General features: G+C 36.5%; 1 protein-coding gene across 1 annotated transcript; it reads right to left on the bottom strand.

The window, feature by feature from the left end:
• Positions 1 to 273: 273 nt before the first annotated feature.
• LOC103400573 (probable sulfate transporter 3.5) lies at positions 274 to 5,130 on the bottom strand. Its single transcript, XM_008339225.4, has 12 exons — positions 4,625 to 5,130; positions 4,250 to 4,457; positions 3,963 to 4,134; positions 3,682 to 3,747; positions 2,790 to 2,903; positions 2,448 to 2,564; positions 2,182 to 2,308; positions 1,632 to 1,918; positions 1,208 to 1,398; positions 999 to 1,081; positions 794 to 870; positions 274 to 686 (listed from the first exon to the last, which is right to left on the bottom strand). Exons 1-12 carry the CDS (start codon positions 4,935 to 4,937, stop codon positions 525 to 527), a joined length of 1,917 nt encoding a protein of 638 aa, XP_008337447.3. The 5' UTR covers positions 4,938 to 5,130; the 3' UTR covers positions 274 to 524.
• Positions 5,131 to 17,052: the final 11,922 nt, after the last annotated feature.

Raw genomic sequence — 17,052 nt, 5'->3', positions numbered from 1 at the left:
GAGAAGAGTTTATGACAAGAAAATGAGGGTATGAAAATCATTACTATTTTATATTCGTATTTAATAAATAAAAATTGCATGTATAAGCGTAGTTAAGTTAGTTAGAATAATGTATTATTTCTGTACTCAAATTGGTTTAACGCATATCTACAACTTGCAAGCTACAAGAAAAACCGCTCGAACTGCAAGCCGGTTTTAACTACAAGAAAATCATGTATGTTCTGAACTCCTCTCATACTTTGGTTATTTCATTGTTTCAAAACAAAGTAAAAGTTCTAAATCTTCGATCCATGATCCATATTATTGCCAATAAAAAAAAAAAAAAGAGTAATGCTACACTTATTTCCTATCAAGTAAGAAAAATACTAATTTCACATAGGAGAAATAAAATTCCACTTTTCCCCCTCAAGAACAAACCCCATCAACAACAACAACCAAGTGTAAATTTCTCGGAGTACCAGCAACTGCAGAATCGAAACCCAGAACACAGCGTCAAACTTGTTGTATGCATCATCGCTTGCGGTTTATGATGAACCTTCGGCTTCACCGGACTTGCGAATCGAAAACTTGCAATTTATGATTGCATCCTCGATCGATAAGTAGATATTTTCTTTTCCGATCTTGTCTACGAAATGTGACGTTTGTATTTTCTCCATCACCTTAATCCTCGGGTTTATTATTCCCATCTAAAATGACAAACAACTACAGAAATTATATTTTATTCTCGTTATAATTAACTGTTAAGACGAATAAATGATGAACAAGTACATGAATGCATGCATTACATCTTTACCTTAACCCCTCTTGCAGCTAAGGTTTTGTGTACTTCCGCCAACGTTTCAATGCCAGTCATATCGATGGTTATAACTCCTACGAAATCGAGTTTGAAACATTTAATTTAAATTGGAGAAACAGTCACGAACGATGCAAATTTTTTATTTTTTTTTATCAATGAGGCAGGGAGATTTGAAGATATATATAATCAAGTTTAATCGTACCTGACAATTCGAGCAAGACATGCTCAAGCTGGCCTCCGCTAGCATCTAATTGTTCTTGCTCATCCCAAACCCATCTCAAAATCCTATTTCCAAATATCTACTAATTAGAAAAATTTACTACTAATACTATAATTATAGATCTAAAAAAATTAGTTAAGCAATATCATTAATTTTGAAATGTATAATATAAGCGAAACATAAATATTTACCTTTCCCTGATATAGTTGCCATTTGCAAAGTAAACTGGGGAGCCAATTTGTAGTACCAGGACTCCTGAATTCCTCGCAGCTTCTGGATACTGCTCTATGTCACGGTAAATAACCGAGTCTGGTATTTTTCCAAGCTTACAAGTGCCAGGCCTAGCCACATAAAGGAGAGCTCTCACAAGACCAAGTACGATCTAATCAAACAAAGACCCACTATGTTAATTCAAGTTTAAAACCCTAATAAGATTAATGAATACGTAAATGGCTACAAGCCTGCAAGTTTTAGGGTTTAGGGTTTTGAATTCTGAAAGCACTGGAGAAACAACTATCAAGTTCTTTTACAAGAGCATTTGCACTTTTGAAAAAGACTTAAATGCTCTTTTGAAAAAGACTTAAAGCATAAACGTGTGCGAGAAGAAGTGCTTACTGAGATACCGAGACCGATGTCCATGCTAATGAAGGCAACACCTAAAACGGCAGCCATGCAGATGACGAAGTCAAACTTGTCAACCTTGAAGAGTTCATAGACTTCATTGTATTTGATGAGTCCAAGCATGGCGGACATAATAATTGCAGATAAAGCAACAAGAGGGGTGTAACTAAAGAGAGGAGCCAAGAACAGAAGAACAATCATCATAAACAGTGCCATCACTGCGTTTGTCATTTGTGACCTTGCTCCCGCATTGTAATTCACCGCAGTCTTTGAAAATGGTCCTAATTAAATTATAATACAAAATTAATCAAAGAATTATAGAATATGTGAACAGTGATTAGTGAAATGAATTGGAGATATGCAATGGGGTGTGCTATCCATACACCATATTTTATTTCTCACACACCCTTAATAATTTTTGTCTGTTGATCTTCTTCAATTTATCTAATCCGACGGCTAAAAATTAAAAATGTATGTGAGAAGTAAAATGGGTGTGTGTGGATATCACACCCCCATATGCAATTTATATGTAAATATAATATACCAGTAGTCAAGTAACATGAGGTGAAAGATCCAATAATGTTCATGAAGCCAAAAGCTATCATTTCCTTATTCCCATCAACTTGTTCGTTCCTCATTATGGCAAAGCTCCTTCCAATTGCTATTCCCTCCTGAAAAAGGTTATCTGATAATTAAAATACATATTAAACTAACCTAGCGGTAGCTAAAAACTAAAGTCTCTCTTAATTTAAACCAGAAATGAAAATTAATGGGAGAAATAATTAGTAGGTAGGTTAAGGTCTTTCTCACAGCCAAAGCAATAAGGCCAGTAATAGCCGCAGCCTTCACAACAGCCGGAAAATATTTTTTGTCAAAGGTCAAATATTGAATGGAAGAAGGATTGATCCCTTTCTTCAAGTCTCCCACCTGAGAATAGAAATAGATAAATAAATATAAGAAAATAACAACAAAAGAAATGAGATATGAAAACTAAGAGACTTTCATGTCATGAATACACTTTCACCGTGGCATTTCGTGCCATGAACGTTTTTCTCGTAGTTTTAATACAATTTGAATGGAAACATTTACTTTTATTTTTATATTAACTATTCTATTAATAAATGAATATTTGAAACAAGTTAGCACACTTACAATTGGTATTCCATGGTCTTTTGCATGGGCAAAATAAGCAATAAGGCACCCAACAACCACCACGAAAAGTGGAGTCATGGCCGACACCCAAAATAGCTTTGGTTTTCTATTTCTCTGAAAAGTAAGTGAACATTATTAATATAGAGGAAGAGTAATTAATTATTTATTATCTATAAACTACATTTATTTATTGATCATAAGCAGTGACGGAACCATGAAGGCATTAATTGGCTGCCACTGACTCTAACAACTTCAAACACCTCCCTTTCAAAATTTTCTATGACTCCTACAATAGCTAAGGCAAACAAAATAAAGAGACCATTTATTAATATTTTTTTATTTAACAAAACTACGGCCTTTTCCTGGGGATCCCATGATCATGATCATTTATCGTACCTCATACGGTCAGCTTTCGTTAGGTACTATTTATATTTAAATTTAAATTTTAAATTTCAAATGATTTCTGACCGCACGATGTACGATAAACGGACATAATCACAAGATTCTCCGGATTCCCATAAAAAGAATCCAGCTAGGATCCTTTTCCCAAAACTACAACCTTTCCAAAATAGGGAGAGCTTTTTAGTTGGATGATAACTTGGTTGTATATAAGGAAACATGAATGGAAACCAATGGATGAATGATAACTTGATATTATAAAATAATAAATATATTTGATTTTATTGATAATGATGTTGTGATACGATATTCTTAAAATATAAGAACATGTCTTTGCCAATTATAAATTAAAGTATATTTAGTTTTTAGGAGGCTCATGTTCGTAACCCATTATTGTAAATTCCACCTCTAGCACTCACAAGATAGATATTTTTTTTTTAAAAGCGGGAACCATATATCCCAGTGAGTTTTTGTTGAAGAACAGAGAACTCACCAGCCACCTGGTGAACTGTAGTAAAAGGAGGAAGGTAATACCCAGAACTGCACTCTCCCACCTCCACTGCAAAAAGGGAAAAAATATCATTAATTCTTTTCTTTTCTTTTTTCTTTTTATTACAAATGTCATTCAATTTTAAAGCGCGTCCATGCACCTAATCCACGCCACTGTGACTTGTAATAATCGACATTTTAGGAAGGAATTAATCAACTGTTACCAAATTAGGAAAAAAACTATATATGCACTAATTTCGCATTAATACGTGGATAAGCACAGACCTCGTTTCTATGCTGGAATACTGATTTCAAAACGTTTACAACGTCGGTTTTGGTCGTGAAATTCTTCAACCCTAAAAAGCCCTTCAACTGTTGCAAGCAAATTATAATTGCAGTCCCTCCCATGAAGCCAGTGATGGTGGAATGTGATAGGAAATCCACCAGAATCCCCAGCCTGAATATCGACGACAATAACTTATATATAATTAGGTTAAATTTGCATTAAAAGGTGCACACACATATACATATACGGTACTTGTTTGTTTCAGTACTACACAATAATTTCTCACCTTAGAATACCCAAAGCAGTCTGAATAATGCCGGTGATAAAGGTGGCCGTAAAAACTAAGTGCAGGTACAATGTAGGGTCTGCCTTTGGATCAGCTACTTCTCCAATGATTTCGGCAATAAGCAACGAGCATGCTGCCACTGTTCCCACAGCGAGGTACTTGGAGTCTCCAAAAATTGCATAAATAAGAGGAGGAACAAAGCTTGAATCTACACAATTATAACACAACACAACCCATTAATTATTTATTGGTTTGGTTGCACATAAAATTATCGAAGAAATATTCTCTTGCGAGACGCTGAACTTGGACTGTGTGTACATATATTTTAGAAGATAATATTCAATTTAATCAATTAGTCAGATTCGAGGGCCTTACAGAGGCCGATAATGGGAGGAATCTGGCAGAGTTTGGCGTAGCTAATTCCTTGAGGAATGGCGAGACTGGTGATGGTGAGTGCGGCAAGGACGTCGTATTGAAACGTTTTCAGACTGTATTTCGGAAGCCATCCCAAGATGGGAACGAAATATTGGAAACCCTTCCTGACCTTCCCAAGTGGTTTCTCATTTGCGAATGCCTTGAAAGGGTCGTCGGGAAAAAAGGTCTCCTTGAGGTCGGATTTGAAGGCGGTGCCAAAGCTTCGCGGAGCTGCGAAGCTGACTGAGCCGCTTGTTTTCGTCGTGGAATTCATGAAACAGGCCAGGTCAGTTCAGATAAGAGATCGTAAGAGCACGAGGAGAAAAAATAGGAGTGCGAGAGTTAGAGATATTGGTTGTGAAAGAAAACTACCCAAAGAACACGCACATTTATAGGAACAAAAGGGAATGGTTGGAATGATGGAATGGGAATGGCCAAGATTAATGGGAATAGTGTGGCGCACTAATTTGACAAGTCACGGTAGTATATATGAACTTGGATAAGAACCTCTCGTGTCTGACTCAAACTATTTGATTTTATAGAAAATTGCAGTCAGAATATTATTAATGCGTGAATATTTCTAGATTACATTGTTAACTATTATGTTTTTGTATTTGTTCAAAATTACTATTTTTAGTAATATTAATCCAACATATTATGACGATATTGCTATTATTACATGCTTCCATAATTCACTATGATAATGTTGTGTGCCATGATTTGTGTTTTCATTTGGCCGGACGCAGTTATTTCGTTAGTAATTCGACATGGAAGTGCTTGTTTGTGATGGATTATGGATCTTTTATTTATTTGCTTTAGATGTAAATCTTTCTATCCATATTTTTTTATACTAATTACCTTAATTTTGAATATAAGTAGTATTTTGTATTACCCTGTTAAAAGATAATGATAAAGACTGATTAAACAGATCTTACATCCTAATGAACAAAAAGGCCAAAATACAATGAAAAATTATCGCATTGCTCTCATGTATGGTAATATTTTGAATGGTGAAAATAAATAAAACTAAATTTTGCTAATGGATGTGGTTATATCATATATTATATGTCAAGTTTTTTGCATATCTCACAGTCACACTCTCGGATAAGAATAAGATTAGCGAATTTAACATTGACTTAAACATCTGCCTATATGGATTATTAATATCTTTGGAATTGGATTAACCTTTTTACCTAATAAAGTAAATTCTTTATCAATTGAAAAATGATCTAATGACAATGTCCCACAAATTTTATAACAACTTGTTATCCTAACCGACCCAAATCCTACCCATCGCATTTCCAGTACTTGTGGGACAAATAAACCACCCAATAAGTACCGTATTTTTCTGCTATGTAGTAATTATTGGATTTCTTTCTTTCAAGTAACGCACTTATTGAATCACACGAGAAAAATATAAGAGCATGAGAAGAAGTAAAAGTGTACATGATATGTACGTTTCTCTTCAAAACACATTGCATTATATTTTTCCTTTTGCGTTTCATCATTCTTGCATCATGTAAACTTAAAAACTAAAGATACAAAAGTAAGAAAGGTACTAATCGTCTTCTTCTCTTTTTCTTCAATCTCGAGGATACGTAATGGGAATACATGAAGCATTTGGTTTACATAAAACATTTAGATTTCATTGTTTGTCGAAGGTGGCACACACAGTGCCGCATATTTTGTACATAATGTTAGACTATGAGTATAAGTGTAGGTGTATTTTGGCCGGATGTTTGAGTTCAAATTAATTTAGAATTCTTAAGAAAAGAGGATTACTTGTTCTAATTTATATGAAACTGAACTTAGTACGTAATAAACTGGTATTTACCACATTGACAAGGAGACTTTTTTTAGTATTCTATATGGATCCTAATAAGAGAATCATATGGATTAATTGTCTTTATAAATAGTGGTCAATGATCTCATAGAAAAAGGCTCATTATTTGGACCAAAGATCTATTGTTTGGTTGAGCATATTGTGTGTCTGGCAGAGAGGAAAAACTTACTATTGAAGTTAGCTAGCTATAACTTCATCTTCTTCAATTTTTTAAAGGTCATATTATTCTTACACACAATTCACAAGAGTATGTGTCCTCGTTGATTGGGCCTAAGGGAAAAGAGTTCCTCTCCAGATCTCTCCCTCTAAAGCCCAGTGATCAAGTGATCTGGGCTCTTAAAATTTGATCAACCGGCTAAAAACAGAAAAGTTTGTAAAAACTTTTAAAAGTTATAATAATTTTTGGTCGTTGGATCAAATTTCAAGGGCCCATATCACTTGATCCCTGGGCTTTACAGGAAAAGATACGGAGAGGATCTTTTTCTGGCCTAAGGAACACTTTTAGCCGAGATTATAAGTTTTATTTTGTATAAATATTATTTACACTAACGGATGGAAGATAAGATAGTTGCAAATTCGCCATTCATGAAATTCGAAGACATGTCACTTACAAGTAGCTTAATTAGTGTAAATATGTTTTGTTGTTTGTGAAAATTTGTGTAAATATGTTAATTTGCTTCCACAAATGCCTCCCAAAAGTGAGTTTTTATTTTTTATTTTTATATACAGCCTCCTAAAAGTGATTTGAAATAAGGGTCACAACCAAATAAAACCTTCCTCAGTTACCCAGAGAAATCCATCCTTTTGAGTTTGAAACGCAACTATTCGGTGAAGTTTTTGTGTTTAATCTTCAACAACTCACAGCTAACTTTTCAGCATCATTTCAACATTCTCAATCATTTTTTTCTTGGCCGTGTTGACCTTAACCAATTAAGATATCAGAGGTATATTTCCTCGTACGATCGACGAAACATCTTTAATTAGTCGGTTCCACTAGACTATCGTGAAGATAATTATCCTTAACTCAAGACAATTATCACTAGACAAAATGCTAGTTATCTGTTAATGTACATATCAATTAGAAAACTTGATCTTAGATTATTTTTTAAAATCTCAATTGTTGAAATAATTAGTTTGACTCGATATTTAATAGTTATATCATCAAATTTTTTTTTATCAAAATGTCGTTAATATTTGATTCATATGTCATCATTGATCATTTTAACATATTTGATTTATGATCATTTTAGTCGATTCCTAGAAAACTTACATTTTAGAGTTTCAAAAAGTCAAAGAAAATTCACCTTTTGAAATTCTGCCTTAGAGAAAATACAAGCCTGAAGTCAACAATTTCTGATTTTGATAACAACGGAGAAACTCAGCCATAAATCCCAAGGAGAATTCAAAGCAGGGCTGAAATCCTAATCTTACACCTACGTGGATTCCACTTTTATCTATACATACATGCATTGTAGCACCTTAAATTGTTACAATGTTTGAAACAACTACTGCATGAAAAATATGTACCAAAATGACTAGGAAAAGAATTCATTCATAACAAACCAGAAATGAAAGAACAAAGAGGAAAAATTTGAACAAAGAGAAATGTGAGAGAGTATTATATTCTGTCAAAGACTAACTTTACAATATAGTTTTTCTCTAGTATTTATAGTAATCTAGTAGCTTACTGAGTAAGCTTTCTCTCTAACTAATTGAGTCTACCAGATGATGACACTTGGCACTACAAGATTATGACACTTGACATTACAAGATTATTCCTAATTATCCAATCATCACTCAATACTCCCCCTCAATCCAAACTGAGAATTCATAGAATTCCAGTTTGTGATTGGTACACCAATTATCCAATCATCACTCAATACTCCCCTCTTCCAAATTCAACTAGGAAAACCAAGCTTGAGGTTTGAACAATGCTACAAAAACAATGGTCCATGAAGACCCTTGGTAAATATATCGGCAACTTGATCGGATGTGGAAATATATTCAACCTGGAGATCTCCTTTCTGCACTCTTTCACGGACAAAGTGAAAATCGATGTCTAAATGTTTGATCTTCGTATGAAAAACTGGATTAGAGCAGAGTGCAAGAGCAGAAATATTATCACAATGAAGAAGAGGAGGTTGTGGTAGAAAAACCTTCAGGTTGCGAAGAATGAGCCTAATCCAAGCGACATCAGCAGCAGTATTAGCCAAAGCTTTATACTCTGCTTCTGTTGAACTCCGAGACACACCTGCTTGCTTTTTAGACTGCCAAGAAACCGGATTTTGTCCAAGAAAAACAACATAACCCATTGTGGATCGTTGGGTATTAATATCCGAGGCCTAATCAGCGTCACTATATGCCATGAGATCAAGAGTAGGTGTACAAGAGTATGTAAGACCACATTCCATAGTCCCTTGAAGATATCTAATGATTCTCTTGACCAAAGAAAAATGAACATCAGTAGGACAGGACATAAACTGACAAGCATAGTTGACAGCATAAGCAATATCTGGGCGAGTAAGTGTTAGATACTGTAATGCCCCTACCAAACTGCGAAACACTGTGGGATCAGTCATCACGGTTCCTTCATCTTTAAGTAGTTGTGTATGAGGTTTGCAGGGTGTAGGTGAGGCTTTGCAAGAGACCATACTAGCTTTCCGAATCAAATCCTTAGCATACTTAGACTGTGAAATAAACAGGTCACCATTAGCTTTGTAGGTAATCTGTAATCCAAGAAAGAAAGTGAGTTTGCCCATGTCTTTCATTTCAAACACAGCACCCAGATCGTCAATGACTTGCTGAATTAACACAGTATCAGATCCAGTGATGATTATATCATCAGCATATAGCAACATAATAACCACATGTCCATTCACAGATTTGACAAACAAACTCGTATCAGATTCTGAGACAATAAAGCCCAAAGATGGCAGATAAGAGGTGAATTTTGAATTCCAAGCACGGGGTGCTTGCTTGAGACTATACAGAGATTTGACCAATTTGCACACATAATCTGGATGGTTTGGATCTTTAAAGCCCTGAGGTTGTTTCATGAAAACTTCTTCTTGTAATTCCCTGTGAAGAAAGGCATTCTTCACATCTAGTTGCCTTAAAGACCATTTATTTGCAGCTGCCAGTGCTAAAACAATCCTCACAGTACTATGGCGGACAACAGGACTAAAGGTTTCTTCATAATCCAAACCTTGTTCTTGGCTAAAACCTTGTGCAACCAACTGAGCTTTATACCTTGATATCTTCCCGTCTTGATCCCGCTTAATTTTATATACCCATTTACTGCCAATTACATTCTTGTCAGAGGGTTGAGGAACTAACTCCCAAGTTCCTTGTTTTTGTAAGGTAAGAAACTCTTCAGTCATGGCATCTCTCCATTCAGAAATAGCAACAACATGTTTAAATGATAATGGTTCAGTAGGTTCATTAATGTTTAGAACCACAGTGAAACCAATACAAGAACCTTTACAGAAAGACGAATCAGAATTCTCACACCCATGTGTAATAACAGAAAAAGCATTATAATCTCTCCTAGTAATAGAACCAATCTTTAAGCGTGTTTGCATGGGATGGGTAGAAACAAGGACATCAGATGCATGATGTTGAGTAGAACTAATGGAAGAAGTTGAATGAACAGATTCCAAAGAGAGAGGTACCTCAATTTGAACAAGGTCATGGACATGTAACATGGCATCTTGTGAGGGAGAGGAAGAAGGAGTTGTACCCAAAGGTGAGGCCTGTAGTTGAAAAGAACCACTCGAATGCTGATCCAAAGATGTAGACACCATTGATGAAGAATCTGAAATCTGTGAAGTACCCACTGACTGAGTGAATGGTTGTGGAACCTCAATACTTGAAGACTGAGATATACTTCTGGAATGCACCGGCAAGACTATGGGAACAAGAATAGGATGTCTACAAGTAGAATGAGTACTATCATGTAATTGCTGGAATTTTTCTGAACCTTGAAAAAGAAAGACTGTCTCATCATGAATTACATGCCTAGAAATAAACAGCCTTCTTTTTGTCTTGTGATAGCACACCACTCCTTTATATCCTAACACATATCCCAAGAACACATATTGATCTGTTATAGCTTCCAGTTTAGTCTTATTATAGGGTCTCAAAAGTGGATACACTGCTGTACCAAAGACCTTTAGAGAATGCAACTAAGGATGATAACCAAACAGTTTATAGAAAGGAGACTGCATAGCTAAAGACTTACTCACCATTCTGTTTATAAGAAAAATTGCATAAGCACAAGCATGAGTCCAAAAATTATGAGGTAATGCTACTGTAGACATAAGAGTGATTGCAGTCTCTATAATATGGTGGTGCTTTCGCTCAGCAATTCCATTTTGCTGAGGTGTATGAGGGCAGGATACTAAGTGCATAATTCCTTTTGAGTCCAAAAATTTCTTAAAGTTTGTACTAGTGAATTCCCCGCCACCATCAGATTGGAAAAACTAAATTGTAGCATTGAAATGATTTTGAACAATCGCATAAAACTTTTCAAACACAGAGAAAACTTGATATTTATACACCAGAGGAAAGAACCAAGTAAATCTGGTATAATGATGATCCACAAAAATCACATAGTATTTATATCCTTCAACATATACAATTGAACATGGTCCCCATACATCACTACTGACTCTTTCAAAAGGTCTCTTAGCAATATAAGAACTAGCAGAGAACACTTGTCTAGTCATTTTCCCACTAAGACAGAATTGACACACATGTCGATCCACATCAGGAGTATACAGTATTTGAGAATGAGAAAGCATACTATGTAATACATCATTTTTTGGATGTCCTAATCTATGGTGCCACAAAGAAGCCTTCACAGCTTGTCCCAAAAATGCCTTTGGAGCTATCTTGAACTGCTGCATATTATTCTTGAAGAAAAGACTCTTTGGAATATAGTGCAGGCCTCCATTACTCATTCATCTCATTAAGATTGCCTTTGTTACCTTGTCCTGCACCATCAAGAATTACATAGACTTTGTTATCCTTGCATAAAGTATACATAGATAATAAGTTTGCAGCAAGAGAAGGAACATGCAACACAGTAGTAAGATATAAGGGTTTAGAGTGAGTTCGAAAAGAAGAGAAACCGGTATTCTTTACTGGTAAACATTCTCCATTGCCAACATTAATCTTTTGATCTCCTTCAAATGGTGTTAGCATATCCAGATCACTTGCTTGTCCTGTCATATGATGAGTAGCTCCAGTATCCATAATCCAAGCTTGATCAGCATTGAATTCGGGTGTAGACTGAGCAGTCATTGCAGTTAAAGTAGGTGGTGGAGGTGCGCCTTGATAAGCATAGTTGCTACGATGGAAACAATTCAATGCCACATGCCCCTTTTCCCACAGATTTGGCATTCAAGAATGCTATTTGGCTGCACAGGTTGTTGTTCATTTCTATAGTAGCAGTTAGGAGCCGTATGACCACGTTTATTATAGATTTGACATTCAGGAATAATCCCAGATTTCTGCCCACTATAACCATTCCAATGATTCCAGTTTGAGCCCCCTTTTGAGTGAAACTGATTACTGCCAGAAAAACCTCAATTACCTCTGTTAATAGTTTCATTAGCTCCATTAAACCGAGGTCGAGAATTATACCTTTGACCATTGAAGCCCCTATTAGACCTGTTAGAAGGAAATTGATGTGGTATACTGCCTTGAGAAAAATGACCTCTAGTCGGGCCATTACCATTAGATCTTTGTGAGTGTCCCACAAAACCAAAGCCATGAGACTGAAAACCACGCTGAGCTCCAGTATTAGACGACTCCCCTTGGTAGAAATTTCTATTTGCACCAGTTTGAGAACTTCCCCTTGACAAAACATTCCAGCCATGGATAACTGTAATGATCCCTGAGATTCTTCGGCAGTTTTCTCTGCACTCAGTAATTGTGCTCGAAATTCTTTGAGAGTAATGGATGACTCCCTTGCCACAATAATAGTCTTAATCATGTTGTACTTTGATGGTAAACCAGCAAGCGCTGCTACAATTAAATCATTGTCTGAGACTGTTTCTCCTGCAGCTAGCAACTGATCTTTCAAGCTTTTAAGTTGCAACAGATACTTCTTAATAGATTCAGGACCTTTCTTTATTGTATGCAGCTCAGTTTTAAGATGATTAATCCGTGCTCTCAAAACTGTAGCATATCTATCAATCAGATTAGCCCATGCTTCAGATGCAGTCTTGCTACCAACTACATATTCAATAGCTTCATCGCCAAGAGTGGCAATGAGTAAACTCAGTAGGGCTTTATCAGTTTTAACCCATGCACGATAAGCTTCAGTGATTTCTTTAGTCACTCCTTCCTCCAAAGAGATAACATATTTAGGAGGACACACATTGGTACCATCAAAGTAATCAAACAAGTCGTATCCTTCCAACACGGATCGAAATTGAAACACCCATTTTGCAAAATTATCATCTTGTAAACGCATAGTAAGCATACCCAACAACCCTTCAATCTTAACCACTGGAGATGTCATTTTGACTGGGAGACAAACAAAGTTTGCAAATACAGAAGCTTAGTGCTTAAAGAGATCTTCAAAATTCACCAAATTTCACAATTTTGGTTTCGTGCCCTAACAATCTTGAACCCCAATTAGCAACCAAATTCAACAAAACAAGCTTCGTGCTCAAACAATTATCCTTTAACTCAAATCTTTAAAACAACCATATAGCTTCAAGTTCCAACCATATACACAGATTATCAAAATTCATCATTCAAGTTTCAACCACACCAATTATCAAGAAAATTTACAGAATGGCTTCGTGCCTCCAATTCACCAATATTTCAATCAATCCAAACAATCTGAAACAAAAAAATTTCTTGAACACTACACCAAGAACAAAAATTTCCAACAAAAAAACCTGATGAAAGTCGAGAATCGCAGATATCCGCACTTTTCTTGTAGGTGCAGAACAGATCACCAACCACAACCACTATACGTCATCGATCTTCCATCGAAACCTCTCTGGATCAAGAGAACCTGGGCTCGTGATACCATCATAACAAATCAGAAATGAAAGAACGAAGAGGAAAAATATGAATAAAGAGAAATGTGAGAGAGTATTATATTCTGTCAAAGACTAACTTTACAATATAGTTCTTCTCTAGTATTTATAGTAATCTAGTAGCTTACTGAGTAAGCTTTCTCTCTAACTAATTAAGTCTACCAGATGATGACACTTGGCACTACAAGATTATGACACTTGACATTACAAGATTATTCCTAATTATCCAATCATCACTCAATATTCATTGCCTTTTTCTCTGTAACGACCTGTTTTGGAATTTTTGAAACAAAAGGGTAATTTTGTAATTTCATTAGAGTTGAGATGTTTATTTTTAAAATGGTACTTTTGGGCTTTAATTCGTGTGTCCTGTGGGGCCCACCTTGACATTTTGGTTCCCCCCAGCTCACTTTCCCTTTCCTTCCTCTTTTATCTTCTCGTGTTTCTCCCAGAACCTCTCAGTCATCTCACTTTCTCTCCCTTTTTCCTTTAGCCCCTGAGCCCCATTTCCTCTGCAACTTCCCTTTCCCTCCGAACTGGACTCATGCACGCACAACCACCATCCCTCTCTCCCATCCTTACGTGTTCCACAAAACCTAGAACGAAAGGACATCGTATCGCTTGCACGTGGCTGCACCACTATGCAATTCCTTCTCTGGCAAACCCTCGACATAAGTAAGTCTTTGAACCTCTTGGCTTACATTTTAGGGTTAGAGTAAAGTAGATTTTAAGTTATTTCACTCGTTAGTTGCAGAAAACACCCCGAGAAAACCTTCCCCATATTTCGAAGAGTCCGACGGCTTTCGAGCTGATTTCTAGCCAACTCCGGCCATTACTGGGGAAATGAAAGGTATAATCCTAAACTACACTTATTGGTCTTCATTTTGGTAGTTAGATTGTATGCTAAGGTTGAGAATTGAGGTTGATCGGAGCTTAGGAAGCTCCGGCTTCCTTCTTCATGAATCAGGTCTGAGAATCAGGTCGACTCGACCATGTAACCCAAACCCATTAACCTATTAACTTGAAATACCCATGGAACCCAACCCAGGTCACTATTTGGCCTAAACCCCTGGGCCGGGCTATCAGCCCCAAAACCATTTGTGTGACCTACTAAACCAAGCCCAACCTACGCATTCGGCCCATTTGGCTTGGCCTAGTCCTAACAACCCAAGCCCACAACCTAATTGGAACTAGCCCAACCTAACGAACCCAAAACCTGGCCAACGAGTGGGTCCGCACGTGGGCGTCTGCCTTGGCCGATGCGTAGAGCACACACGCCTTCACCAGAAGTATTGTGCTCCGCCGCCGTCCACGGCTATGCCGGTGACTTTTTCGGCCAACTTTTCGGCGACCCAAAATGGCGCGTGGCCATCTGGGCCACCACCCTGTGGTGGGGCGTGAAGGCGAGTGCAGTATAGTTTTATTAATTGGTACCTTTATGAGCTTAGGTGCGTTTGTTAGTGGCGTTACTATTAGAAATGCATATATGAAAAGCATGGTTTAATGGCTACGTTTTATGGAACGTTTATGAGTAAATTAGTTTCACGCTTTATGAATTATCATGCTTTATTGACTTTACGTTCTTCGTGGTATATATGATTGATGACTATATACCTACTTATGAACGTGGTTTTACGATATGACATTTTAGTTACTGAGCTCCGATTGAGACATATATATATATATATATATATTAGAAATATTATGTTTATGTTTATGTACTTATTAGTAGTTATTCGAACGATACTGCCTACGGGCGAATGATATCTTTATATGGCTTCGGTCGGGTGATGTAGGGGCTTACAGGTCGATTGATATTATATTGGCTTCGGCCGGGCATTTGTAGACCGGGAGATATTGTGCTTTCGGGCGAATGAAGATATATGTTTATATATATATATATATATACACACACACAGAGCTTAAGGGGAGGGATCCCCATTTTTTGAAAAAAAATGGGGATTAGGTGTGGGGCCCACTTCACATCAAATTTCAACGATCCGAACCGTCTATTTTGTTAGTCTCGATTCATAGATCATCCTTGCAAAAATTCAATTCAATCCGAAACCATTTGCCTATTTAATTATCAATATCAAATTTCATATTTTCTTATATAACAAAGTATTCGTTCATTTCCTTGAACCCAATTAGATATCTTAAACATTTCCAAATTAGCTAATATTTTGCAAGGATGATCTATGAATCGAGACTAAAAAAATAGACGGTTCGGATCGTTGAAATTAGATGTGAAGTGGGCCCCACACCTAATCCCCATTTTTTTCAAAAAATGGAGATCCCTCCCCTTAAGCTCTCTGTATATATATATCTTGTGCTACTACTACTAAGCAACCTATATACGATATATGTTTTATCAAAGGTTTTATGGCATGTTAGGGTTTTCGGAAAAACCTATTACTTATTAATATTATGTTATACGAGTTTTCTAAACCTAGGGGTTAGTACATTAAAGATTAATTGTTTTAGTATTACGTATATATCAACTTGGTCCACTTATGTTTGGTTTTACGCCCCTTCAGGACTTAGATTTGAGGGGTACAATCCATGCGTCAAGGCACTCTCGCATCGGCATCTTCGAGTCATCTCTGTGTAGGACTCATCTCTTTGTTAATTCAATTTTAGATTATTCTTTTTTAGTGCCTCATAGTAGTTGTATGCTCTGAACACGTTCCATAATTGCATATTCATTATAATTAAATTTACAAGTTTTAGTTATGTCGGTTAATTGTTTCTAGTTCTCATGCATCCTAATATGGCTTCGTCACCTTCGTGTCGGCCAACATATGCCTACCCTAGTGTTTGGAGAATATCAGAGTCAGGCGTGTCAATTTGGTATTAGAGCGTGGTTTGTTCAGAGCATACTTAAGATCTTCTGTTACTGTAATAGAGTGTCGGTCATGACATCATTTGGATGTCACGACTTCCGGATTTGTTGTCATTCGGCACGATTGTGCAACCCTCAATCTGCGTGAATAGTCACATCTTATTAAAGAATAAGAAATTTCGTGTTAGGATTGTGCCTCAGCGATGACGTGATGGATTGTTGGACGACTTTCGACATAGGATTAATACTCTGCAACATGCGTTCCTTAGAAATTGGGGGCATAGTCGGTTTTTACATTGAAGTGACGTGAATTAGAAATCTCAGTAAAAGAAAGTCTGGTTAAGACCAACTGAAGATCCGAGATGACAATGCCACTCTGCAACATGCATTCCTTAGGAATTACGGGCAAAGTCAAATCTACATATGAGTGTTTAGAAACATAAAGTTTTTAATGGTATGAGTTAGTTAAGACCAACTAGAGACTCGAAATGGTGATGCTATTATGCAACATGTGTTCCTTAAGAATTATGGGCAGAGTCGTATCTACATATTAGTGTTTGGAAACATAAAGTTTTTAATGGTATGAGTTGGTTAAGACCAACTAGAGACTCGAAATGGTGATGCTATTATGCAACATGTGTTCCTT

This window comes from Malus domestica, chromosome 15 (genome assembly GCF_042453785.1).
Source record: "Malus domestica chromosome 15, GDT2T_hap1".
Classification (NCBI taxonomy): domain Eukaryota; kingdom Viridiplantae; phylum Streptophyta; class Magnoliopsida; order Rosales; family Rosaceae; genus Malus; species Malus domestica.
This window is presented reverse-complemented; position numbering and strand designations above follow the sequence as displayed.